The 26,195-nt window shown below is 38.0% G+C and overlaps 1 protein-coding gene across 1 annotated transcript in view; it reads right to left on the reverse strand.

The window, feature by feature from the left end:
* Positions 1 to 2,183: 2,183 nt before the first annotated feature.
* Positions 2,184 to 26,195, reverse strand: part of EIF3H (eukaryotic translation initiation factor 3 subunit H) — an 86,919-nt gene continuing 62,907 nt past the window's right edge. Inside the window, exons 3-8 of the mRNA XM_038125916.1 lie at positions 19,131 to 19,298; positions 17,546 to 17,645; positions 16,025 to 16,174; positions 7,858 to 7,978; positions 4,483 to 4,615; positions 2,184 to 2,450 (exon numbers count right to left, since the gene is read on the reverse strand). Coding sequence (XP_037981844.1) covers positions 2,353 to 2,450; positions 4,483 to 4,615; positions 7,858 to 7,978; positions 16,025 to 16,174; positions 17,546 to 17,645; positions 19,131 to 19,298 — 770 coding nt within the window. The 3' untranslated portion in view covers positions 2,184 to 2,352. The remainder of the gene's footprint in view (positions 2,451 to 4,482; positions 4,616 to 7,857; positions 7,979 to 16,024; positions 16,175 to 17,545; positions 17,646 to 19,130; positions 19,299 to 26,195) is intronic.

Below are 26,195 nucleotides of genomic sequence, written 5' to 3' on the forward strand. Positions count from 1 at the left end.
AGTGTGTGTACCTAGTGGCCACAAGGCAGGTTTTCCCCTGCATGTACATTCGGTCTCCTGTGTGCATGTGTTACCTGTGGACATGTAATGGAGAGGGAGCCACGGGGCAGAGGCCATGCCTGCCTCTGCGATAGCTTGCGGATCAAAAAGAAGTTCTAACTTCTTTATACTCATTTCTCAAAGACATTAGGTCACTACATATATGCACTAGTACACAGAAAAGCCTTTCATAGACAAGAAAGCAGAAAAAACGGGTAGTGCTATGATAATCAGAAATAGAAAGGACATATCTTGTGGTGAATGAGCTGCCAGCTCACTTACATTAGGTAAAGAACAAGTAAAAGCAAACCTATAGAAATACATAGACAGTGGGGAAAGTCCACACTGAATCCAGTATGAACACAGCCTCATCCCAATTAATCTCCAATCTCCAGATGTCAATTCTTTTTTATTGATCAACACTTTCAAGTGACTCTACCTCTCTTGCTTCCCAGAGAAGCTTCCTCTGATTATTTCCACTATGACAGAAGACCAAAGTGTAATTCAGAACAGAACAGTTAAATCATCTCCAAAATCTACTTACACCTCACCTACTTTTGTATCACATCTCCCTCTCTGACACAGGTCTATGCCTTTAGAAGCTACAAATCTCTACTGAAGTCTTCCTTATTTCTTAATGGACTTTAATTGACAATTAGCCCATTTTCAATCTTTCTAAATATAATCCACTAAGCTTGTTAAACTTCAGTGCAGAATATTACTGCCTTCTTTCTCCATTTACATCCTCTATCCTAAAGAACTAATTCAAAACACACAGGTTGTTTTTAACCTGTTCCAAGTATTTGTTTTGCTAACTTTGCAGACCTCCTAGTATGTATAAGATTACTGCTGCTTCCTTCCATACACATACAGAGTCAGTCTTCTATTCCCAGTTATCCAGGAGATCATTTTTTTGTCTCTCAAATATCTCATCTTAGCCTAATTATCTGCTCCTACTTCTGTTCCCTGGTGGTTATTTTGGTGCTACAGAAAACTAGAAAAATTAACACAGTTTGAGTATTTTTTGTATAGGAAATGAAACTCAATCATGTGGCACTGTAGCAGGATACTTCAGTGATCTTTGACTTCAGAGGAGTTCACTCTATGAAAGCTAACACAATAAAAAAGGTACCCATGGTTTCAAAAGCAAAATATCAGCCTGGCAATCTGACAGATATGTGAGGGCTGAACAAAATTTGTATGCACATCTTCAAAAATATTGCAATCACTATAGTTTAGACTGGAAAAGAATAAGTACTTAGTTCAAACCCCAGGTTTCACACACTTAGGACTTTCCAAAATATTCACCTTAGAGGCTGAAATATTCCATGCTAGGTCCAGATTTAGAGGATGCTATTTTAAAAGATTAAAGCACACTTCTTCAGCCATTTTAGGCTCTTGATGTTCAAGACACAGTGACATGCAAGAACTCAAGAGGAAAAAAAGACGAAATCACGACAGCAACATGTGTGAGTTGCCATGTACTAAATCTTAAACTTTCATCTTAAAAAGATAAGTAGACCAAGTTCAGGAATAAGGACACATCCACATGACAAAGCTCCAGCAGATGCTGCTCTTTTTACACCGCACTGGCTGCTCCAGCTACTTCTGGACTTTCTGTCATGAACAATTCAGTAGCATCACTGGATTGCACAGAATCGCTTAGGCTGAAAAAGACCTTTAGGATCTCCAAGTCCAACCATTAACTGGTTTTCATTCCAGCTTTTGGTTCCAGATTCTGATTTCAACCCAGTTGGTGGCAGCAAGAGGAAATGGGGACACAGCAAAATATGGTGGGGACCTGTCTCCACATCCCACCGGTTTTCTATGTTTTGAATGTGAAGACTAAGAAACATTAGTGATACAGAAGGAACACTGCACCAGATCGGCCAAACAGATTAAAATGAAATGAGCAACTGCCCCAAGGGTCTAGCACACTGCAGTTGGAACTTCTCAACCAAAACTGGGAAATCTTAAATTTCTTCTCTAAGTCAGTTATACTGAATATTTGTAACATTTGTTTTTATTTCTGACTCCAAGTCAAATAAAACCTGTATTATTTGCTCTCACTAAACATGAATAAAACCTGAGTGACCACAGAAAATTCCAGTTCAATTCGGCCAAGAAGTAAGAAAATACTAAAATAGCATTAAAATGTGCCTTTATTTTTTTCTATTATAAGAGAATTCTACATAAACCAAGTTGACTCTGTTTTACAAGACTTTCCTCCCAATATAATAAATTTTCAAGATGATTACGAGCAGTGTAAAGCTGTAAATTACACTTCTTGTTGAGGGCTTCATCAAAGTTTCTTCAGTTGTTGTAATCCTGGAGAGCCTGAGCCATGAAAAGCTTGCCCAGGTTCTGTGCATTGAACTCCTTAATATTCTGGCAGTAGGTATTAATTTGACCTGTCAAAAGGAAAGAGTAAAACCTTGTCAGTTTTGAAATTCAGAAAGACACCCCAGAACATTGTTTTTCAAAAGCCAAATGTGCATGAATCACTGAGGATTTACAGAGAAGCCACCAACTCTGCTTAACTACTCCACACTTAGGAATTTTATACTTTCAGGATGCCCAAATATGTTTGGGAAGAAAAAGAAACTAAATTAGGAGAACAGGTAAACTGGTATGCTCAAAAAAATCCTTAATTTTCCAGCAATAGTACAAACAATTTCTGAAAATACATATGACAATAAAAAGAATAAGCAATTCTTGCTGCTGAACTGAAAGCTCAATCACATTAATTCTTCAATTTAGCTGCTCTAAAAATTATACAAGATTGAATTTCAGTTCTGTTCTTATGCATATGCCTTCTCTATTAAAATATCTGCAAGAAGTATTTTTCAGCAGCACACTGAAAATTGTGCCATTCCTTTCTGACATTCTGCTAGCCTTTTTTTCTACCTAACATTTCACTTTATTTCAAAAATCACCAGGGTATGAAGATTTGTCAGTGCTTTGCAAATCAAATGTGCCCATCAAAACATTTTTATACTCTTACAGCTACAAGTTATTTCCCTTGTTAGCTACGAATAGCAAAACCTGAAGCCAGTTTAATCAAAATTAAGGCTGTTTAGAAGGCCAATAAACTCTCGATTTAAACAGAAGTAGAGAACTCACTCTCTATTTGAGAAGTTTTTCAATGCCACAGAGACAAAGACCTAAGTTTTATTCTTTATCCACAAACTTTACTTCATCTAAGTTGAAGTGGATGCTTTCAATTCTTCCCCTGACTATGGTAAAAGAACAAAGAAAGTGCTTTGGCTGAAAACTGTCTTTTCCTTTAACTGTAATAGTTTTCAATTTCTTCTCTCGTAAGGGGTGATTCATCCTAAGCTTTCACTTTCATAAAACACACGTCTACACATATACACTCTTCAGTTGCATTTATAAGTTCTGCTAGAGCTGAATATTTAAGTACTTTAATGCTGCTAGGACTCAGTAACTGCTAAAAACGATAAAAACAATAGGGTTTTCTAAAAGACTCTGTGAGGAGTAATAAATCAAGAATATTCTCTCTTCTAAACACAGCACTTATTATCAACGTGAAACTATTAAATAATAAAATAATAATCTCTTGGTCACTTCAAAATTCAGGTAATTCAAAATACACTTTTTTTTAACGCCAAAGCACTCTTTGATGTACAGTACATTACCAGGATTTTGAATTTTCTCTCAGTACAAAACAAGGTGATAGCTATCTGATCCAAAAAGCCTGCTGCAGTTAAACAATTCGCTTTCTCATGACATTTTCCAAACTTATTTAACTTAGTGGGGCACCAAGGTTGCACTGTGAGGTCCCAGGTATTTTTACCCTTTCAGGAGGCACAGAACAGGCACTGACAGTGGCTATGCCTACAGCAAACAGTGAACTGAAGAAACTGGGGTGTGGTATCTCTATCTATGCTTTGTTCCCATTTATATTTTCCCTCTCCTGGTAGTGCAAGAATATGGGGATAGTTTCCCTAAATCTCTGGCCATGCAAAACAAAGAAATTATCTCCACTCTATTTGAAATTAAAAGCAAAACCTTCTCAGCCACTGCAACAACCAGTTTCAACCTAGAAATATTATCAATAAATTGGGGCTGCTATCAACTGTTCTGAATCAGAAGTTCCAGCCCAAAGAGCTTATTCCTGAGTCTTGTCTGTACAGCTCCTGAACTTCTGGAGCTGAGGGAGGGGCCAGCACATGAGTGAAGGGGGCAGTTACACCCATTCATGGAGAAAGCCTTCCCCCTGGAGCATTTCTCCATCTCTCCTTTAAAATGTCAAATTTACAGTATCAAGGATAGGATGAGGAATGCTACCAAGCCGAAATATCATACCATAATGGCAAAGTTAATGAAAACTTAAAATGCTTTCAAAGGATACAACTGCACTTTTTCCCAAGCAGATATTCTTTTGTTGAAAGGTGATTTGAAAGCACTGCTAAACATTACCTGCAATAAGGAGTGACTCCATTCTTGGAGGTGGTTGTGGTGGTTTAAAAAGCTTATTGATGTCCTCCTCAGGAAGAGGGGGCTCTCCTCGGCTTTGACGCTGTATATTTTCTTGCTGACGTCTCTGCTGATACTGAAAATAAAACAACAGAATCAAAATGCAGCAGGACTTCCAAAGCTGCAAAAAAAAATTTCTTTTTGGATGTTTTCAAGAAACCAGCAAGTATGTTTTAAAAATTGCATTATTTAATGCAATTCAGGTTACAACAAACAATATAATGCAATTCACAGTTTATTTCAATTCACTGGCAACAAGGGATTCCCCATCCCACACAATGGCACCTTAAATAAGTGAGATCATGGAGAATCATATAGTACTGAGGTAGTGGGGGTAGCTTCTAAAATTTTTCAAAGATAAACACTGTATCTGATGGAAAGAATAGAGCATGGTTGAGAAAGGCCTCTATTGCCCCACACAACAGAGAAAAGCAAAGGTGGAATATGTAGGCATGAGAAGCCATCACCTCAGATAGTTACACAAACCAAAAATTCTCCATTTTATGTAAGTTAAAGGTCAAAACAATATTTATGTGAAAGGGGAAGAGAACTTGATTAAATAAAGTATTTTAAGCAAAAAAATATTAACTCCAAACTGAGAACAAAGTGGTGGCTGAAACCAAGCACAATGGTTCATTTCTCCATTACTATGCTAGAATAGCAGCTTGTAAAAGTTTTTCTGCTATATATATATAAAAAAATTGTTTTCCATACTTCTCTTTGCCACAGAGATTACTCAAACTTTATAAAAATTGAGACAAACATTTCTGCAGCTATCAGTTAAACATTTGTTCTTGCAAAGCTCATAAATTCAGGAACTATGTGAGATTTCATACTGTATGTGGCAGTGAGGATTTAGTTATAAAGTTTATCTTCAAAGTCTTCACAAAAAAAAAAAAAGTATCTAAGGAGACAAAGAGTACAGAGTGTTTTCTCTTGCTTACTTAAATGTATCCGTGATTCAATGAGTTTGAAAACAGTTCTTACTTGGTGGCACAATCAAATGAAGTAATTTTTTTCCAGTAGTAGTGACAAATACATGTTTTTGGACAATGTTAAAAATAAAATCTAAAATGCCCATATTTGTATGTGAATTGCATGCAGTTTCTTCTTTCTTTGCATTACCCCATTCACTTCTCAGCAGTCTGCCTATTATTCTTTATTGAAATGGCTTGCTCTTAATCACAATTGCTCCATTCTAGAAATGAAGTTACGACCACTAAGTATGCTGCAATGAGCCACTACTAAAGCAGCTATAGTTAGTAAAGAAATTAAGTGAGACACCATGGAACCTACTTTGCTCTGCTTTTCAAAATAAATAAGATCCCCTTGTTGTTAACAAAACCCTTTGAAGTAGATGCCATCTTTCTATTCAAATTAGGCAATAAGGGGGAAAAAAATCTGAAGATAACATGCATGAAGCTTCTATGTCCTTGGGAATTCCATGGCCAGGACAGACCACTGATCATGCACTGCTTCCCTAAAATATTTCCTCTGCAAGCTACACTTCACTTATGTGAAAAAAAGCAGTTTTGATTTTAAAACAGTGATGAAGTCTTTTACATGAACAACAGGTGCTCTTTGTTAATAATCACTTACTGTGTGTGGCAATAACTGCAACATTTTATCTTAAAAGTGATCTGGCCCATTTTCAGTTGGCCAATATTGAATCTTGTCATATCTCTGTCTGCTAGATAAAAGAGCTCAAATTTATTCTTCATGCAGTTATCTACTGAGTAAGCTAGTAACTTGTTAACTTATCATATTATGTGAATTCTGTTCACCAAAATCTTCTCTCCAGCCTTTCAAATAATTCTCATAGTGCTTTTTTCCAATTTACCACCATCCTCCTACAGTCAGACAGAGCATTGCTTCATCTGTGCAGCAAGAGCAAAAAGTAACACTGTCTTCAAATACCAGATTAGTTAAGCTTAGAAGGGACCTCTGGAGGTCACCTTGTCCAACCCTTCTACTCAAGCAGGGTCACCTAGTGCTGCTCTTCATAGTCAAGATTCTCAAATCAATGGATTTTAATTCTAATTCTCTAATGCTTTGGATTTTGAAGAGGCCCTTTGGCACCAGGAATTGAAAGTCAGCATCACCCAATCAGCATCACTATCTATTGATACTAAATATGACTCAAATGTCCTTTTCAATCAGGGAACAGTCCAACTTCTTCACAGTCCACTAGACTATGCTTCTTTATTTCTAGATGCATGACTACATGTGATGGTACTAAGATACTAAAACTTGTAGTTTCATCCCTTTCATTTACTGAATCTCTTCTTCCTTTGTCCATGGTGTATTTATAAATTACTTTGGTTTATCCTAAATCACTAATAAATATGTAAAATAGCAAAGAAAGCTAAATCCATACCATATGTCACTAGACGTGAATTCATTTGGTAATTACCCATGGACTAACCCAATCTTCTTGTACTGGGTTTGTGTGACAAGATTTTGGTAGCAGGGGGACTACAGGGGTGGATTCTGTGAAAAGCTGCCAGAAGTTGCCCCCATGTCCAAGAAGGCCAACAGCAGATGGCTCTGAGATGGACCCACCACTGACCAAGGCCAAGCCCAACAGTGACAGTGACAGTACCTCTGGGATAAAACATTTCAGATGGGGGGAAAAAGGGGAAATATGCCATAAGCCAAGAGAGAGGAATAAGATTATGTGAAAGAAACAGCCCTGCAGACACCAAGGTCAGTGAGGAAGGAGATTCCTCTGCAGCCTGTGGTGCAGAACATGGTGAAGCAGCTGTGCCCTTGCAGCCCATGGAGCAGAGGAGGAATGTGAGGGGACCTATGCCTGAGGAGGAAGGAGCAGCAGAGATGTATGATGTACTGACCACAGCCTCTATTCCCTGGCCCCCGGCACTATGGAGGGAAAGAAGGAGAAAACGTTGGGACTGAAGTTGAACCCAAAAAGTAGGGATGGGTGAAGGGAAGGTGTTTTAAGATTTGGGCTCCTTTCTCATCACCCTACTCTTATTTGATTGATAATAAATTAAATTAATTACCCTAAGTCAAGCCTGTTTTGCCTGAGATGGTAATTGGTGAGTGATCTCTCCCTGCCCTTAGATCAACCCATGAGACTTCTACTTTTCTACTCCCATGCCCAGCTGAGAAGAGGAGTGATAAACTCGCTTTCTGAGGCATTTGGCACCCAGCCAGGGTCAACCCACCACACTGCTTAACAGGTGTATTTTTTAAAGAACTTGCTTAGATCCCAATTCATCTGTCTTGGATTACACAACCCAAACTGTATTTTGTGAGAAAAAAATGCTCTCATTTAAGATTCTCCATGTTACCAACCTGATGTTTCTGCTGCTGCTGCTTGCTTACGTTCCTCAGGTAAGTATTGTATTTAACAATGTCTTGGCTCATCTCATCCACTCTGTCCATCAGCAGCTGCAGGCTCTTCCCAAGGTGATTACTGAAATAGGAGAAACATTCATGAAAGATTAAATTTACTACAAAAAAATTAAAATTAAAAATTAATTCTGTCTCTTGACCAGTATTTCTGCACTAATGGCACCATTTGCAAATTCTTAAGTTCCTGATTATCTCTGTTCATGTATTTATTTGATGATACTTTACATGGCATCTCCTCCTCTAGCATCTTTGTCTCACTGCAAATACCAAGTTTAAGAGTTTTGGTCTTTCCAGGAACCTCCCACTAATGAAAAAAAAATGCCTTGCATGAATTTACAGTCATCAGAGATGCAGGTCATACATGTAAAAGAAAAGGTCTGATGCTTTTGTGACATGCAACCCAAGCAACATTCCAGGAGGAGTGCTCAAAGTGTTTGGTTTCAAATTACTTTTTAAAATTCACTACCTGAATTTGGTTTTGCACAAATTTTTAATTATCCCTCTGTTAAATATTATTCTGAGTAAGAACAGTTAAATATTCTTCACAACTCGATCTCATCAACCATGCCTGGAAGTTCAGCAGACATGGTTTGATCCTAGCTGTTGAGAGGGAGTCTGTGTCCTGTCCAGCCAGCTCCACATTCCATACCACAGGCAACATGGAAGCAGCAGGCTGGGCGTGTCCAGTTCCAGCTATGCGATCTACTGCCTTGGCCAGACAAATGCAGTCTGTTAAACAACTTTTATTGTTACCATTTTTAGCAATGCATTCAGTATTTTGCAGGAATGTTCAACTTAAGGTATATCTTCCAAGTCAAAGTTTTGGAAGTTTTTAGGTTGGTGCCCATGGAGACATCCTCCTAAATTGTGTTTACAGGGTAGAGCAGTAAAAGAAGGACACTTTCTGCTCTCTACTGATCCCTTTGATCAGAAGCTGTTTTGTTGGCTCTGTTGTCCTACTTGGCTGAAGACCAACAACTCAAAAGCTAAACTCCATCTTTCTTTCTTTCCTCAACTGAAATTGACTAATAATCATGAGCGTTTCTTTCCAATTTAAAGTTTGGTGCACTTGAGTGTCAGAATCACACCCTTAAATCACTGTTTCACTATGTTATTTGAGATTCTCTTTTCTTTCACAATGCTCTCCTATCATCCTACAGCCTATGGACTGGAGAAACTCTAACTGGAAGACACAGGCATAAAGTCAAAAGAGACACATACATGTAATACTATGCACATCACTAAGTGTAAATTATTTCCAGAATCCATAGAACTCATTGCTGGAGACAGAAGCTGATCATGCACTTAGGAATACCTGCAGAGAACAGAGCTGGAGACACCCTTATCTCTGAGTGCAAGGACAGCTGTTTCACTCACTGGGCTGCTCACTGAACAAAGGTCTGCATCAGGAACTTCAGACCACAATTTATTTACAAGCCAGAATGTTAAATCACACTTGCGTACAGAGGCAAATGGTGTGGAGGATTTCAGCTCCACAGCAGCAAGAAAGGCACCACTATAATAATTATTTTTAAACTTCTTGGGGTTTTCTTTGGTTGAATATTTCAAGCACATGATACTTAGAACTGTGGAATATTGCCATGGCCAGGAGCGTGCATGTTTTCAGTTTTTTACAGAGTTTATATTGTATGGAGTTAGTGCTACAACTGGATATTATCAGAAATGCCTGTACAGATACATACTAATAGCCTTGTAATGTATGTGCACAACAGAAATACATAATTATTTTACAGATAGTGTCCATGTGAAATATAGCTGGTTACAAAGAATGATTTTATGTGAATCTCTTTGGGACCAGCTTAGTACAACAGAGCACAGAAACAGAGAGTTATTGTCAGAAGCTGCAGTAACACAGGGTTTGCTCTCATTGCCAGGGCAACAAAAAACAGATAACTTAAACAGATGTGAACTAAGACATGAAGTGATAAGTATGCTGCAAATACAGAACCAGCTTCTCCCTCAGTTCTCATGTGGCTGATAGCCTTTTTTGCTCCATCTCTTAAAAAACCAGAAAGACAAATAGGAAGTAGTTTGTAAAAATGTGTATGTATGATCTCTAAGGAAGTTTTATTCAGCTGAAGTTTACTCTGCTGATACTTTGGAAGTTAGATCACATTGCTCCAGCCCGTAACACTCATCACACACCTAATTTGCTCAAAGGGTGCTTTAGGCACCTCCATACACTGTGCATCCCTACAGCAGGTCTCAAAGATCACACTGCCAGGTACCTACATGTCCCCTATGCATCAATACAATTTAAAAAAAGTTAAAAAAAAAAAATTTTTTTTTAAATTTTTTTTTTAAAAGAGGTGCCAGTAAGTGCTGCTTGCATCCTTATCTAGACTCACTTCCCTACAGGGCTCTGTGACTGTCAAGTGTAGACAATGCAGAGCTCAGCACTTGCATTTGTTGTTGTTCTGGGGGGATCAGTAATAAAGAAACTGCTATTTCAATGGCTGCATTTCAGTCAGCAGATTCAGCAGAAGAGTCAATTAAATTGAGTTTACACTTAAATTAGTGAGTAATGCAGACCAACAGGAACAGACCTATAAAGAAAAACAGCTGGTGCTGAGAAACCAATGGCCATGCTACATGTGTTTGGGGGGGTTCTTATCACTACTTCTGACATGGTCCGGTGATCTGCAAGTGGCTGAGGCACAGTAATTATCCTCCCAAAGCCTCTTTTCAGTTTAGTTTCATCTGAAACAAATCAGAGATCACACAGTCTGAGATCACACAGTGGTGATGACCTGAAGGCACTCTTGAATTGAGCTAGAAGACAGCTCCACCTTAAGATAGCACCAGGAGACCACCACTCCTCTGATACAGTGAATCATCAGGAAGAAAACTATCAGCTTTCATCACAAAGACCCCCTTCTCACACGGGGACTGTGTTCTTTTTTGTGAAGAAATATAGATAAGAAAAGGGGGGGGGGAAATAAAAAATCAGAAAAAGTACCTGCCATGTAGATTCTTACACATCTAATGAAGAATAATCTAATGTGAGAACACTCCTTCACCACAACTAGAATCATGGACCTGTAAGGAGTGACCCATAGAACTTCTGGAAATTTATAATTTGAGATTTGTGTAGCTTAGATAGAATAATCAAAAATGTTCCAAAATGACTAACACATACAATCTGCCAGAGGGAAATTGTCAAAGCCTCTTTACATCATAAAACACATTAGAAACTATAGTCTGGAAAGCAGTTTCTTGAGCCGTGCATTTTTTTGTAACAGCCTTGTATGTGATGGGATGTAATTGTTTACCCACAAGGGCAGATATAAGATCAGGTCATTGACACATGAGATTCCTTGTTTAACAGATTTCTTGTTTAACAATTATCAAATACAGAGGGTCAATTAATTCTGAGAGTGAAAAGTAGAAACCTGTGAGCAGAGTAGCCTAATCTGCAGATAACACTGATGGTCTTTCCTGTCTTGCTCTTCCTGCTGGCGAGCCCTGCAGACGGCAGTGATGGAATCCAGCACCCACAGAAGGAGTAAGCAACAGCTATACATTAACTGAACTCACAGATCACTCACTACATAAGGGCATCCTCTGAGGATACAGATCTGGCTAAGAGACCTGAATGCAAGCCTTCCTCTTCCCAAGGGAGTGCTCATACCACCAAAGCCTCTCTTTGCGGATATATTTTAAGGAGAGCAAAGGTCCAGTTCACTGTTGCCAACAAAGGCAGTCTAAGAGGTTCCACCATCAGCATCTCCCTGCCTCTCCCTGATTGTCCACAGCTTACAGCACTCTGAGTTGTATGGATTCAACTGTTTGCATGGGCACACTTCACACTTCAGAGAAACAGTCCACTGCAACTGCAAAAACACCCGCTGTTGGGGTTTCTATTTTTTGAGGGGAGGCAGAGGGGAAGGCTGGAAGGGAGGAGTGGGAGTCTGACTTTTTCCATCAGACTATGCCACAAAAGCTATTTGTACAGCCATATTCTGAAACAGATGAGGAAATAAAAATCTTTGAGGGTGGGAGGGATGCAGAGATGAAATGGGGGTAGTGGGGAGAAACAAGACAAACAGCTGGGACTGGAACCTCAAACTGGCTCTGCTTCTATAGCATTCATAATGGGGAACTACACATGAAGCCCATATTTACTTCAGCATCTTTAATCAGAAAAGGACTCCAGACATGCTTGCTAAAGGTCTGAAACACCCAAAATGAAGCTTCAAGTCAGACACCCAAGCTTCAGAGAAGCAGCAATTCCTGTGGCTCCCAGTGCCCATGTGCTGCCCCCACTACTTTGCCTGTGCCTAGGTGCAGCTCCTGGGCTCAGCTGGCACAGCCCGTGCTGGCCCACGTGGCTGTTTCCTGCTCCTCTGTGACCCGAGTCACAGTGCTGCACCTAGGCACCTAAGTTTGGGCTGTAACAATCCTGAAGCTGGAGATGTGCAAAAAAAGACAGCCCCCTAATCTTGCCAATGATTGCCATAATTGGACCCTCTCCCTTATTTTATTTTATTTTGCTTGTACCATGGCTAAGGAAGATGAGAACAAGGGACAGCAAGAGGAAGTGCTGGAAAATGCTGTATCTGCTGCTCATTTTTTCCACTTTCCATCACTCAACTGAGGCCTCCTCTCAGCCACTGCTTTTTGGGAAAGGTGCCATCCTGTCAGAATTTTCCTCCTGGTGGGAACAGCTTTGGGTGGATTAGAGAAGTTCTACTGGGCAAAGTACATCTTTTTGATTAAAAATGTGTAAGGTACATTCCCACCACTTAGCAGAACTTGTTTACATCTCAGCATTTCAGCCTGAGTTCAACCTGTGATGTTTAAGAGGATTTTGTTTGAATGAGATATGTAAGTCAAGAGTCTTGAGTTCCATTCTGTTTTCTATTCTGACTTTGATGTGTACCTTTGGGCAACACATTTACTTCTGTGTCAGGTTCCCCCACCTACAAATTAGAGATTTTCATAATTATCTTAATAATCCGTTAAGCACATTGAGAGTTTTGAATAAGCAGTGCAATGTGTAAAGGTTAATATAGTTTTTGAAAGCCAAAGCAACCCTTCTTATGTTACTTCTGCAAAAATACTGCATCTGATGTTTGAAAAATATAACTGCCAAGTAGATGTTAGTGCAATAAATGTTCAGCACATGTTTGCTTCTACTGACGCACACTATTAGAAAAATTGCTTGAGACAAATTGAGATATTATAGAACAACCCTATTATGAAGCTAGACCACAAAAAAGCTTTTTTTAATTTAAACTAGATCATCAATAGAATAAGGAAGAGATGGATGAGAATGAGAAAGTTGGTTGTAATTATTTCCCTGCAGATCTGGAACATTATCTGACAGGATTTTAATTCTTGAGTCTCTATCAAAAGACTGGCAGTACTCCAAGGTCTTCAAGACATTTTGGTCCTTAAGGGTAGCAGGATAACTGTTTGAGTAAAAGGCCTTTACTTGCTATTACTTGCTAACCTTGTGCTAGTCTGCCTTCAACCTCTTTGCCTAGAGTATTTGAGTCAATTCATATTTCACAAGAGAAAGACAACTTTATGTCCAAAAAAGTAAATTACTATATACAATTATCACAAATATACTTCAAATGAAGAAAGATACTAAGGTGCAAGCAAAATGCCTCAAATAGGTAGAGCTTTAAACTCAGACAAGGTGGGTGGCTAAACATGTGAAAATCTTGATGAAGCGAACTCTCCAGAAGACAGGAAATATGGGAAACTAATTTTATTGCCAAAATCATTGCTTCAGAGATTCTAGAAGTTCAGAGATGCTCCCAAGAAGCCAAAAAATCCCCCAAAAACCAAATAAATCCAAGACTCCAAAGAAATAAAGCAACAACAAAAAACCAAACCAAACAAACAAACAAACAAACTTATCACAAAACTCCAAACAAACAAAAAAAACGAAAACAAAAACCCCACAATTAAACAAAATAACTAAGACAAAAACCAAAAATCAAGGCCAAACCCAAAAAGAAGCTTTGAAGTTACTGTCAACAACAGCAAAGTTAAGTGAGGAAGATATGCACCAAAATTAAAAGTGGTTATCTGAAATGTTTTAGCCTAAACTGCTGAAAGACAAAAATAAGGAAATGTGAAAATAAAACTCCAGAATAGAGGAGCTTTGAACTCCCTACTTCAGGTAATACATGAGTAACCTTCATAGCTGAATTCAAGTAAAAACTGGCTAAATATTTCAGCAGGCAGTAAAAGTCACCTAACCATGAATAAACAAGCATTAAAATTCTTTAATTTGCCACCTGCATTGCCAGTTATACCAATATAAGATATCACTGAATGTAACCTACCAGGTAACTAGAAGTAGCTATCAAATATTAAACAAAGGACACATACAAAAACCTCCAAACAAACCACTAGAGTGATTCCCAAAACTTTCTCTCCTTCAAACCAAACTAAGCAAGTTACGTTCCTCAGAGACCAGGTGAGCTTCAAAAATCTGCCAGGAAAAGTCTGGTTTTAGTTTTGAGCTGGTATTTCTCTTGTTCACCTCTACTCCCTTTACTGATACGAAGACCAACACAAAAGCCTGTCTTGCACCAGACATTTAACACCAGAACAGAAGTAATTTGTACATTTCTTATCTTTTATCTTGAGTCAGGACAGTGGCACAGAACAATTACTACATAAGACCTAAAGCTTTGATTTGTGATCTGTTCAAATTACTTTCCATTTCCAGAATTGTGTTGTGTCACTAGCAACAGCCCTTACTAGATCCAGGGTGTCAGGTAGTCCCAGACCTTTATACAGGAGGAAACCCAAAGAATCAACCAAGGGCAATGCTGCCAGGCCACCTGGGAACCTTCTGTATCCTCAGCACGGTCCTCATTTTCTCCACAAAGTGATGGAGCTCACAAGGAATCAAACCATTGTCCTCACCCTCTCCTCAAAAGGGAAAAGCTTTGTGATCTTTGACCATGGAAAGAAAATGACTTACAGAACACATGCAGAGTCAAGCACACTGAGTATCTCAGCAAGAATTCTTCACTTCATTAATTCCAGTGTGCAAAGTAACAACTTTACTGGACAGAATTACTGACTAAGTACTACTTGTGGCATTTGTAAATACCCCAGCAGAGTTCAACCCTATACCCATTCTCTTGTGATCACTTTCTCTAAAAGCTATCAGATCCCTCTGAACATCCACATAAGCTCAAGTAGACAAAGTGGAAAATTTCTGCTAACTTAGGCAACATCGGGACCACTAGAAATACATATTCATTAACTTCAGCTTTACATGATGGGGGAGGGAAGGGGAGCAGGAGAAAAAAGGAAAAAGAAAAAAGGCCACTAGGATCAGAATCATGATGCCAAAGTGAAGTGTTTTACCCCAAAAACCAATTCATGAATACAACCTAACTTCTACATGCAACAAGATACTGCATTATTTTGTGTATCTCAAATAACAATCCAACTGTGTTGTGTAAGATTTAAATACTGCCTAATTCTTGATCATACTGCTAGAAGTCATGCCCACTTTGTTATCGAAAGTGGATTTTAAGGGCAAATTGCTACAAGAAAAAAAAGTTATTCCTAGACAAAGTTATGAGAAGACCATTTTGGAAACTCTTAAAACAATTTCTGACATCATAAATGCTCTCTTGTCATGACAATCAGTGGCATTTTTGCCAGTTTATCAGATCCTTTATTATTTTATTTTCAAATTCATCCTGCTGCTGAAGTAAAACAAATGCAATTTCCTTTTTATTAAAATAATTTATGCAATTACTAACAGAGTATTTAACAAAATCTATTTTTTATAGATCTATTTGCCTGAAATTTCTGAGTGCCCGTATTTTCTTGAAAAAACACACTCTTCTGAAACATTTATACATTTCAAGCACTGCAAGTACATGAGGATTAGAGACTGAATTTAGTCCTTGAATCTAATGCTACAGTTTTACCATGCAGTTTTTCCTTCAGCAAAAGAACATGAAGGGCAAAGTGTTAACCCCATTAAAAGTCAAGGCAAAGCTTCCATGGACTGTAATGAGACTGGGATTTCACCCAAGGTGTTAAACTGTGGTTTGGGAAAGCGAATAAAAGTACATCCATTATTGTAACAAGTACTTACCTGCTAGCCAGACTGAGCAACTCATGTCTATCGGCTACTGCAGATTTCTTTTCCAGTTCCCACAACATCACATTGATCAGGTATGAATTCTTAATTACAATAGGCACCTCTTCAAACATATTTTCATATGCAATATTTGCTTTTTTCAAGCTGTGAAAAAAGTTATGGAATATTTACTAATATAAACAGTATCTCTCTTATTCTCTTTGTTGAATTGTTGCTCCAACAAACAACAGTTTTGTAGAAATTCTTGATTTTCATAGTTCCACAATTAAACAAGAGTCAAGTTTTGTTAAGAAAGCATTTGCATGGCAAAACCTCACGTTTACAAAGACTAGGAAAAGCTGCTCTAGGAAAAATTCTCAGAAGACAAGCAGCAGCCCTGCTTGTTAACAGATTACCTACGTGAAAAAGCCTCCAGCAAGAGACTGTACTGACAGGATTAACTCTACCTCTTCCAAAATATTTTACTGGTTTTCCTGCCATCAGTGTTTCTTGAGCAGAGCTAAACAGTTAGTTACTACATTATGCTAAAATATCCTTAAATATCATAACTACTACAACGAAGAACAATTTTCCCAATACCTGAGTAAGTAAAAATTTTACTAACCAAAAAAGTAGATTCACAAAATATTATATGTTTTGGAATAATTCAATTCTGTGGTGAATATGAAAACATAAATTTTTAGTGTGTGTTTTTTTACAATATACACATAAAAAACTATTGCTGTTGCTTTATTATAAAGTAAATAAAGTAGACAGTAATACTTTTCATAAAATATGGATATAAAAGCATGATTTAGAAGTCTCTAAGGAAATAAAGCCTTAACTTCTTTATATTCATACTGGATTTTGGAACAAAAACTTTCACTTTTTGCCTCCACTCTCTCTTTTTCTTGACTGACCACAGATTTTTTCCCTCATCATTACAGTTCAAGACACCAAGCAATGAAATGAATACATTTTTCCTCAACAAGGTGATTTTAACAAGTTGTTTGTACTTTTGATATTGAACACCAAGCAGTTGGAGGCAAAGGATGCTAAGGCCTACATCTGTAACAAGTAGCTAATCTTTTGAAACAGAGTAATTATTCTACTTTACTCCAGAAGATGGTGTACACATGGGGAGTTAATTTAGAACAAATACACTGGGACAGCTATTCCAGAATACCTGTTCTATTTTAATTCTGGGGGGAAAAAAGAGCTTAAAGACAGATCAGCTATTTCCCTCCCTCCACTTAATTTTTTTTCTGTTTTTGGCCCTGCTCCCCATAGTCCTTACAGCACACCCTCTGACTAGCCCCAAACCCATTTCGGGTGCCTCCACTTCTGGAAATGCCCAGCCAGGCTTTCACACCTCCTCAGCCACTGCACAATTGTCTCAGCCCGTAGAGGTCCTTTTTCCCCAGCACACACTGTTACATGAGATTTTAAAATACAGCGTTCCACAATCCCAGGTACCATTCTGCATCCCAGTAACTCAGCAAACCCTATGAGAAAACCTTATTTGAAGTTACTTACGCTTCTGGAGAGAAGTCTTTTTCCTTGCAAACTTCCATCAATTTGGGAGTCAGCCTATATGCCTTCAGTGACAAAGACCCTTGGGCAGTCTTAATGGGATCTATTATTAAAAATGGAAGGAAGCCTATTATTACCAAACCCAGACTGCCTTTTTCTTTTTAAATATCTGAATGACATAAACAGGAGGAAAATTACTAAGTAGTCCTAGTGAAAAAAAATTAAGATAACAAACATAGAAAAGACACCATAGCAGAGGCAGTCCTACTGCACTGCTATGTAAAATACAACCAACAATATAAAGTGATGCCAAGTAGTAAACTTAGCTTGGAGAACCTGGAGGGAATCTTGATCCATTCTATTCATATTATTTACCCATTAAAGGTCCAATTCACATTTCCTTTTTTTGTATGAATTATCCACAGAACTTATGTAAGAGTGACCTCATTTAAATAAAGATTCTTCCTTCCAGTCATTCTGCAGTAAATTAAAATATTCATTAAACAACTTTTTGTATGAAAAAAGTAATTTTAGAGTAGCAATAGGCTAATTCAGATCAAGCTGCCATGCCACTTTGTGCATGGCAATGTAACTGGTATATACAAAGATTTGTTTTGCCTTGAATTTAGGCGGAAATTTTCTAAACAAACTGTTACATTCCTTGGACAAAGAAGCTTAACACTTGCAGCATGATAACAGCTGAAGCATGCCAACACAAGAATAAAAGCTGTGTTAACATTCATGTTGTCTGAAACTTAACACAGTAAAACTTTTAGCAATCGGTGATAAAATGAAAACCAAAATAGACTGAAACAAGTGGAAAATTCATCAAGGTCTGATGATGCAATGTTTCCAGCCAATATAAGTATACTTTAACAACTTGTTCTTTACTGTAATCCAATTGTTAACATACTGAAACAATTTTGGGGCAGCTCATAAGATTGATCGTATTCATTAGTATTTTTTCTGACAGATACTCAGGACGTTACATTTACTTCTCAGCTGGAAACTATATGCAAGTCTGCCAGATATGGCAAACTGTGAGTGTTTGGGGAGGGGGAGGCTATAAAGCTGTTAAATTGCCTACGGTTCTGATACAGCACAGAACATCTGGTCTGGAGAGCTTGAGGAAACACCATTAAATAGGCAGAAAAGAAAAAAATCTTTGTGCTAAGAAACAGTCCAGGTTTTGTATGCTTCTGTCAGAGGTATTAAAAAAACTTGGCAATTCGTGTGATGATTGGTCAGTCACGTACAGAGCCAGACACGCTAGCAAGCGGGGTTTGTTAGACATCTGGTCGGGTTCCACCAGCCCCTTCCACGAGGGAGGGGAGATGAAGGAATAAAAATGAAGCAGCTACTCCAGCATTCCAAAACGTACACATCAGGGCTCTGATAGCAAGAAAAATAAACAGAAAGAAGGAAACCCTGTCTAGACTAAGCTGCTGCTGAGGCTGCCGTAGACACAGGGTTGGTATTTACTCGAAAAGGCCTGCCAGGCTACTCTTACAGGCAAAAGACAGAATACAAAAATAGTAGTAATAATATTAAGAGGGGAAAAGAGTAATAAAGGAAACCTCATACTAACCGTAAATGAGAACTACAGACTCCTCAATTGCATGCTGGTAACTGAACTGGGAGTCCAGGAGGGCACGGGTGACAAAAGAGCCATAGTATGTGGACTGGTACCAGCCAACGTGAAGATGATCAATGTTTACGTGGCGCAGGCTTCGCATCATTTCCATCTGGTATTGGACTGGATTAAATAAAAAGCATGTTAAAAAAGTAAGCTTACACAATCAGTACTATTTAAAGAGAAAGCTTGATATTAAATGAGTAAACTGTATTTTATTTTCATTTTTGCAACTGCCTAGAAATTTGTTTACTCACTGGACTGTCTTCATTAAAACCCAGAGTTTCCTCAGAGAATGAGTGTAAGACCAGCCTGAGTAAGCAGACTTTTTTCAGCTGCAGTTAATTGCCAAAGTGATCAACAAATTGTTACACGTCATTTACAGCGTGCATTACCTTCCACATTCATTTAAAAAAAAAATCTGATACTGGGTTTCATTAAGCAGTAACATTTTACCATTTACTAACAAAGACTTATTGTGATTTAAGTTGCAATGTCTGGAGTTAGATAACTTTTGGAATCAAAAGGAGAATTGTTTAATGAATATATGAAATAGATTACAAACTGTGTCTTTTTCACAACATAAAACTACATTTTCAATATCAGAGCTTGAGGAACCAGCTGTAGCTGTTAAGATAGTTTTGACTGCACTTTATTTCCAATTTTTAACACTGTTTCTTCTTTTTAGGTGTATATAAATGCATAGGATGAATGCATGTACATATTGTTTATAATACACATATATCTAAATACAGCAAGTTACCTTAAACAGGAGAGAACATATTTTTGTAAGGCTTTTTACACCAACAGCTGTAATGCTTCCTTGTACCAACACAAAAATTTTATTTCTATTAAATGCTTCATTCAAACAATCACCTTCATGGAAGAGAGTTCTGTTCAGGAATATTTAACATAATCCCATCAAACAGAACAACACACTTTATCACTTATCAGACCTTTTAAACAGACAGATGCTGTGACTGCTGGTTAAATTTAAGGAAAGAGAAATCAGTGTGATTATCAGATGAACCAACATTTGGAGCCAACTCATAGGAAATCAAATGCAACAACACTACACAGTCCTTAAGTTTTGTCTGCAGCTGCAAAAATTACGAAGATAACACACACACACCCCATGTGTTCATTTTTGGTAATTTTTTTCAAGGCTTCTCCTTGTACCGATGCAAATATGATATTCATTATAAAAGAGAGAAACACAAATTAATTAGCTGGGGAATGTGCTACATTTTCAGACCCCACTTCATATCCTTTCAAATGGGGGAAAAAATACACACATATTATTTAAAGATATGAGGAGACATTACTCAAGACTGGACAAATATTTTTCCAACTTATCACTCACCCTTGCAGCACAAACTACATTCTGCAGTCTTCTTAAATTGCCTTTTCATTGAATTGCCATATCTGACTGACTGCTGTATTGAAGTAACCTACAAACCCTTACAGAAACCCCTGCAGACTTCTTCTATCAGTACATGCTGGTGATTACAGTCTATACCATAGCATCTAACAGGAATTACTTGAAATTTGTGTTTCATCTAGGGCATCATGATAATACAGCATCCCAAAATCAATACAGGAAAACCATCTGGGCTCTGTTCTAACACTGAGAGTGAAGAAGAGGCCTGCTTGATGTAGGTGTCTCTAAACCAAGGCAAATCTGGAGATGCCTCTACACTCTTCAGGGCAGCCTGCACAGTTGATCAAACAGGTATTTCCAAGTGAGAACGAAAACCTTTCCCCATGCCAGACCTAAGCAAGTTGATTGTACTACTTCCAGAAACAGAGGACAGGCTGAGTGAAGTTACCTACCCAGAGCCCAATGCTTTTGCATCTCAGTGTTTAGCTCAAAAGCAAAGATCTAGTTTGTCAAAGAGGCTCAATCCTTAAACTTTAAAAGTTTTTGTGGATTTTTTGGAGGTGAAGATGGTAAGTTTCAAAATTTTATAATTAAAACAAGAACACAGACCTCCTTCCAAAACCAACTAAAAGACTCCTCATGTAAGAATGATTTTGAATTGAAAAAGCATATCCAGTTATTAAGTGTAGCTGGAATAAACTATTTTGGTTAAAAGAAGCTTTTCAAAGGTATATCTGTGTAGAAAGCAAGAATGACTTGTTTCTCATATGACTTGCTACAACATGCTAAAAAATGAACTTATAGTTAAATCCTTTGTAGCCAAATGAAGTCATTAAGAGGAAAAACTAGAAAGGATTTTCAAAAGCAGCTGAAACAGATAAAGGATTTTGTGATAATTAAATTAAATTAAATTAAATGTGGATTTTTAGATAGCTGAGCTAGACTTCTTGCAGTGGCAATTCTCTAATGGTGGACACTCTCAAAGTAGAGGTGGTCATGTAATGATGGGGAAAAGATACTCAGACATAGATTCCTATGAAATCATGTAGCTGACACATCCAGATAATTTCCACCTCGAGAAATGTAATATTCAAGAGCAGGAAAACATCCAGATCTTTTACAAACTTGAATAAATGCATATCATGCTCTCAAAAGTGTTCCTCTGAGAGCTAACTGGTAACCAAGTTCCAGGACAAGTTCTTTTCTTAAACACAGTACACCCAGCAACATGTAAGAGATGAAACACGATGCAAGAGATACTATCCAGAAGAAAAAGGACTCACTGAAAACCATCCAGATTTCATGTCAGCAATTCCTCCTCTCATGACTGTTAGCAGTTAGATGATAATGAAGGCAATAGTGGAAAAAATGTCAAAGAACCAATAAAGCATCAATAGCTAACGTCTTTGCCTTGGGAAAACAACTGCAGAAATTAAAACATGATGCAGTCCCCACCAGGGAGAAATGGAAACTCTTTTAACCAAACATATATATTTTATAACATGTATTAGTAGCTAGATAGCTCCAACAAGCTGCCAACTTGCACAAATGGATAACAGCCCCCAAGCTGCTTTTGTTGATACCGTTACCACTGTTTCTTTACATCATTTGCCCAATCTACAGAACGTCATCTTTTTACCTGGAAGCTTAGCATAGACTGGGCAAGAACTCCCTCTTCTATTTATTATTCAATCTGCTAGCATTTGGGACAGTTGTGCACTTTTTCATGTCACAGTCAAGCCACTCTGCAAAGCTGACACTGAAAGAGCCACTTAGTCTAAGAGCACCCAGAACTGAAGTGAGCAAAGAGAAGGGCAGGGGAACAGCCAGACGAGGATGCTGCCTCCTTCTCCTTCACACTTAGACACTGTACCTACATTTTAAAACGAACTATTTGTATGGGGGATGTCCTTATGAGGAAAGCCAACTGCCACACCTGCACTTCCCAGTGGTGCTGCTTGCACTGAGAACATGCAAACTCTGCCTCCTGAGCCATCAATGCTCTCCGGAGCACCTTTCTGAGATTCTTAGATTTTAAAAAATTTTTTAAAGACTCTCGCTTTTTTTATTATTAAAAAACACCACCTCCTTCCTCTAAAATGGCAAATTTTTGTTAGTTTGCAAACAAATGGGGGGGGAGGGAGGAAATTAAGGAAGCTAGAAAGCATTACTATAATTTTTTAAAGCAAACAAAGTGCAAAACCATACAATATGGGGTTTTGTTTAAAAATGACTGACTTGTGTGGATTTGTATTACCAAAATGCTGAAAAATCTTGACAGTAAACCCTATTACAGTGGTTTATTTGATTTAATAAATACTGTAAAGGATTTTTAAAACTAATAGAATAACAAAGACGTTTTCCTTTTCTAGAAAGTACTGCCAATATTAGAAACTTTATCTGGCTTTAACATATAGGAGATATATACCCTACCTTACCAACAAAAAAACCCCTCAAAAAAACCCCCAAATCTAACAAAAAAAAAACACAACCAAAAGAAAAAATACATAATATATCAGATACAAGACAAAGAATTGAACCCTGATGTAATGGCCCATTCAACACTGGGACAATCCAGCCATGTTTTCTATACCTTGAAATATCTGGTCAGTAATTTCACTATTTGAAAACCTAATTTCAGAATAGGTCAAAAGAGCTGAAGCATTGAAAAAAAGGTCCATCATTATTCTAAAATGCGAACAAATTTAAAAGCCTAGATTTCAAAAACAACTGACACATGATGCAAGTTTACTTATTACTGAATTGTTTCCTTACCAAGAAAAATTCATTAGAATTCACCTCTCATGGGATCACGTATGCATGTTGCTGAAACTCACTCCTTAAATAGTTATCTTTACCATCAGAGGAGACGCATTTCAGCCTGGCCACATTCAGACTATCAGTAACTATTGTGACATGTGAAACCCATGTGATCAATAGGGGTCTGGAGGCAGTATATTTTGGTCTGGAGGCAGTATATTTAATGACACCTCACTGGCTCAAGGCCTTAATTTCCAAAAGATAATTTAAGTTGATACACCTTAAGAAATTTGATTTAAAGAGCAGCAATCCACACACCTCCTAAAAAGACACACCCCATTAAAAGGGAAGGACTCTGTACCGGGGTTAGGTGCCATAGACTGACTGGTTTTACGCTGCTCATCACCAAGCTTGCTGCAGTGGACCCTGTGCAAAAGATTAACAACCAACTCTAAGCTACAAACCACTAACATCTGTGTAGCCTTCGGTCTGCTACTCACAGCTTAGTGTTTGCTTCAACCTGCATTTCCCAAATTTGTCCTTCAAGTGTGCTCAAAGAGTAGAAGTCACAAGTGCCTCCAGAAGGGCAGGTCACTGGTTCAAGAACAAAGTGGACCTTTACTGCTCCCTCACCCTCTACAGCCTCCTCACAAAGACACTCTCAAGGAGAATGAATCTGAGGATGAATATTGTTTCCTTAAAGAATGCTGAGCACCCAGCAGACAGATGAAGTAAAACTACCTCAAATTTACTCAAGATTAGGCATACTGTCCAAGGGACACAAAAGTCCATCAGAAGAGACAGCATCCAGTTTCTGTGCCAACACTTCTCTGAATTTAACTATCAACATGAACATAGCAAATTTGAGTTAATCTGGTCAAAATACACTGAAAAACAACCAAAATATTCCTTTTATAGCACCGCTATTAATGTGGGTTGTATTTTTAATGCAATAATTTATCTGTTTTGAAGTGCTACCATGTGGTAGCATGCGTACTGAACAAGTGCTATACACTTCACAGCACAAAAAAATTTGGTTTTTTCTATACATATTAACTTTGCCAAACCACATGTATGCTTCAGACAGTATCTTCAATGACTAAACCAAGTTAGCAGATGCTAGTTCAAGGAACCAGCGTATGCATTTGAAAAGAAGAAAAAATTGATTTATTTAATTTAGCACAGAGAATTATGGAGACAACAGATTAATTCGTTTCCCTCCACACACACAATCTCAATTAATTGTCTAAAAAACTATGAATCACAATAACTGCATCTATTGATAACAATTCCAATTGTGAAGATACAAAAAAAGGAATGCCACAATCAACTTGTTATGGTTTAAAAATACAACTAAAAAGAATGGGAAAAGAGAAACAAGAATTCAGAATTAATTCCAGCAAAGGCAATGTTTCATCTGAAAAAGACTTTAGATACTGTTGAAATATATTTCTCTGTCCGAAGTGTGCACCACATATGCATACAAATATTTACAGATTTTTATCTATATCCAACCACCTCACACACACACACTTCTCCCAAGACAAATGCAAAAGCTCAGTAACTCAACAATTCCCCTATTCACGGAGAAAAAAAATTAAAAGTAAATATTGCCTTCCTCAATAATATTAATTTCCTCCTCTGAAATATCAAGTCATGGTTACAAAACAGTGCTCTATTTTATGCACTTTTGCTATACCGGGCTGAAAGCACCTGACCTCGTCTAAGCTTGGAAGCTAAGCAGACCAGGGTCTGTAGGTAGCTGGATAGGGAAAAAAAATCACGTGAAAATAGGCAAAAGTCCAAGAGTCAAAGTTGTAAGAGCACAAAACGAAAAGCAAGTCAAAAGACTTAATTCAACCCCATTTTAATTGCTAAATTGAAGAATGAAAAAAAGGGTAGAACGTATCTGGCCAAATCACAGAATCACTATCACTAGGTTGGAAGAAACCTTCAAGATGACCAAGTCCAACCCAGCCCTAACACCTCAACTAAACCATGGCACCAGTGCCACATCCAGTCTTTTTTTAAACACATGCAGGGATGGTGACTCCAACATCTCCCTGGGCAGACCATTCCAGTACTTTATCACCCTTTCTGTAAAAAACTTTTTCCTAATATCCAACCTGTATTTCCCTTGGCGCAGCTTGAGACCGTGTCCTCTCGTTCTGTCAGTTGCAGCCTGGAGAAAGAGACCAACCCCCACCTGACTACAGCCACCTTTCAGGGAGTTGGAGAGAGTGGTAAGGTCACCTCTGAGTCTCCTTTTCTCCAGGCTAAACAACCCCAGCTCCCTCAGTCATTCCTCATAGGGCTGGTGTTCCAAGCATCTTACCAGCCTTTTTTTTTTAAGGTATTTTGTGTTCTAATTAGTTAGCAACAGAGTAAGAAAAACTTAACATTCACAAATCTGAATTTTCTGTACAGGCTATGAGATAAATTGGCTACAAATCTTTAGGAATTCCCTCCATCTATGCCACCAACACTACTACTCTACTAAAAGCAGTACTCTTCTGAGTGAATGCTTATTACAACAACTGAGGCTTTGCTAGTACCTTCATGTTTTTCTAAAACAAAAAGGTCCTTGCTTTTATGAGAAAGAATGAGAGAAACAGCAGAGGAAAGACTCTTCAGTACCCATTCATTACGTACACTCAGTAAACTCATTTGTTTTTAACCTCAATCACAACTCAATGTTAGTTTTATGACAGCACTGTGTGATATTAATTGTGCTCAACAGAATAAAAAGTACAGGACACCCAGAGGAGATATCACAATCAGTAGGTGAACAGTGAAAAGTAACAGAACATAATAAAAATAAAAACCAACATTTGGAGCGCTTCTGTCTGGAGATACTTACTCAAGTGTAAGCATGAACC

This window comes from Motacilla alba, chromosome 2, assembly GCF_015832195.1.
Source record: "Motacilla alba alba isolate MOTALB_02 chromosome 2, Motacilla_alba_V1.0_pri, whole genome shotgun sequence".
Classification (NCBI taxonomy): Eukaryota; Metazoa; Chordata; class Aves; order Passeriformes; family Motacillidae; genus Motacilla; species Motacilla alba.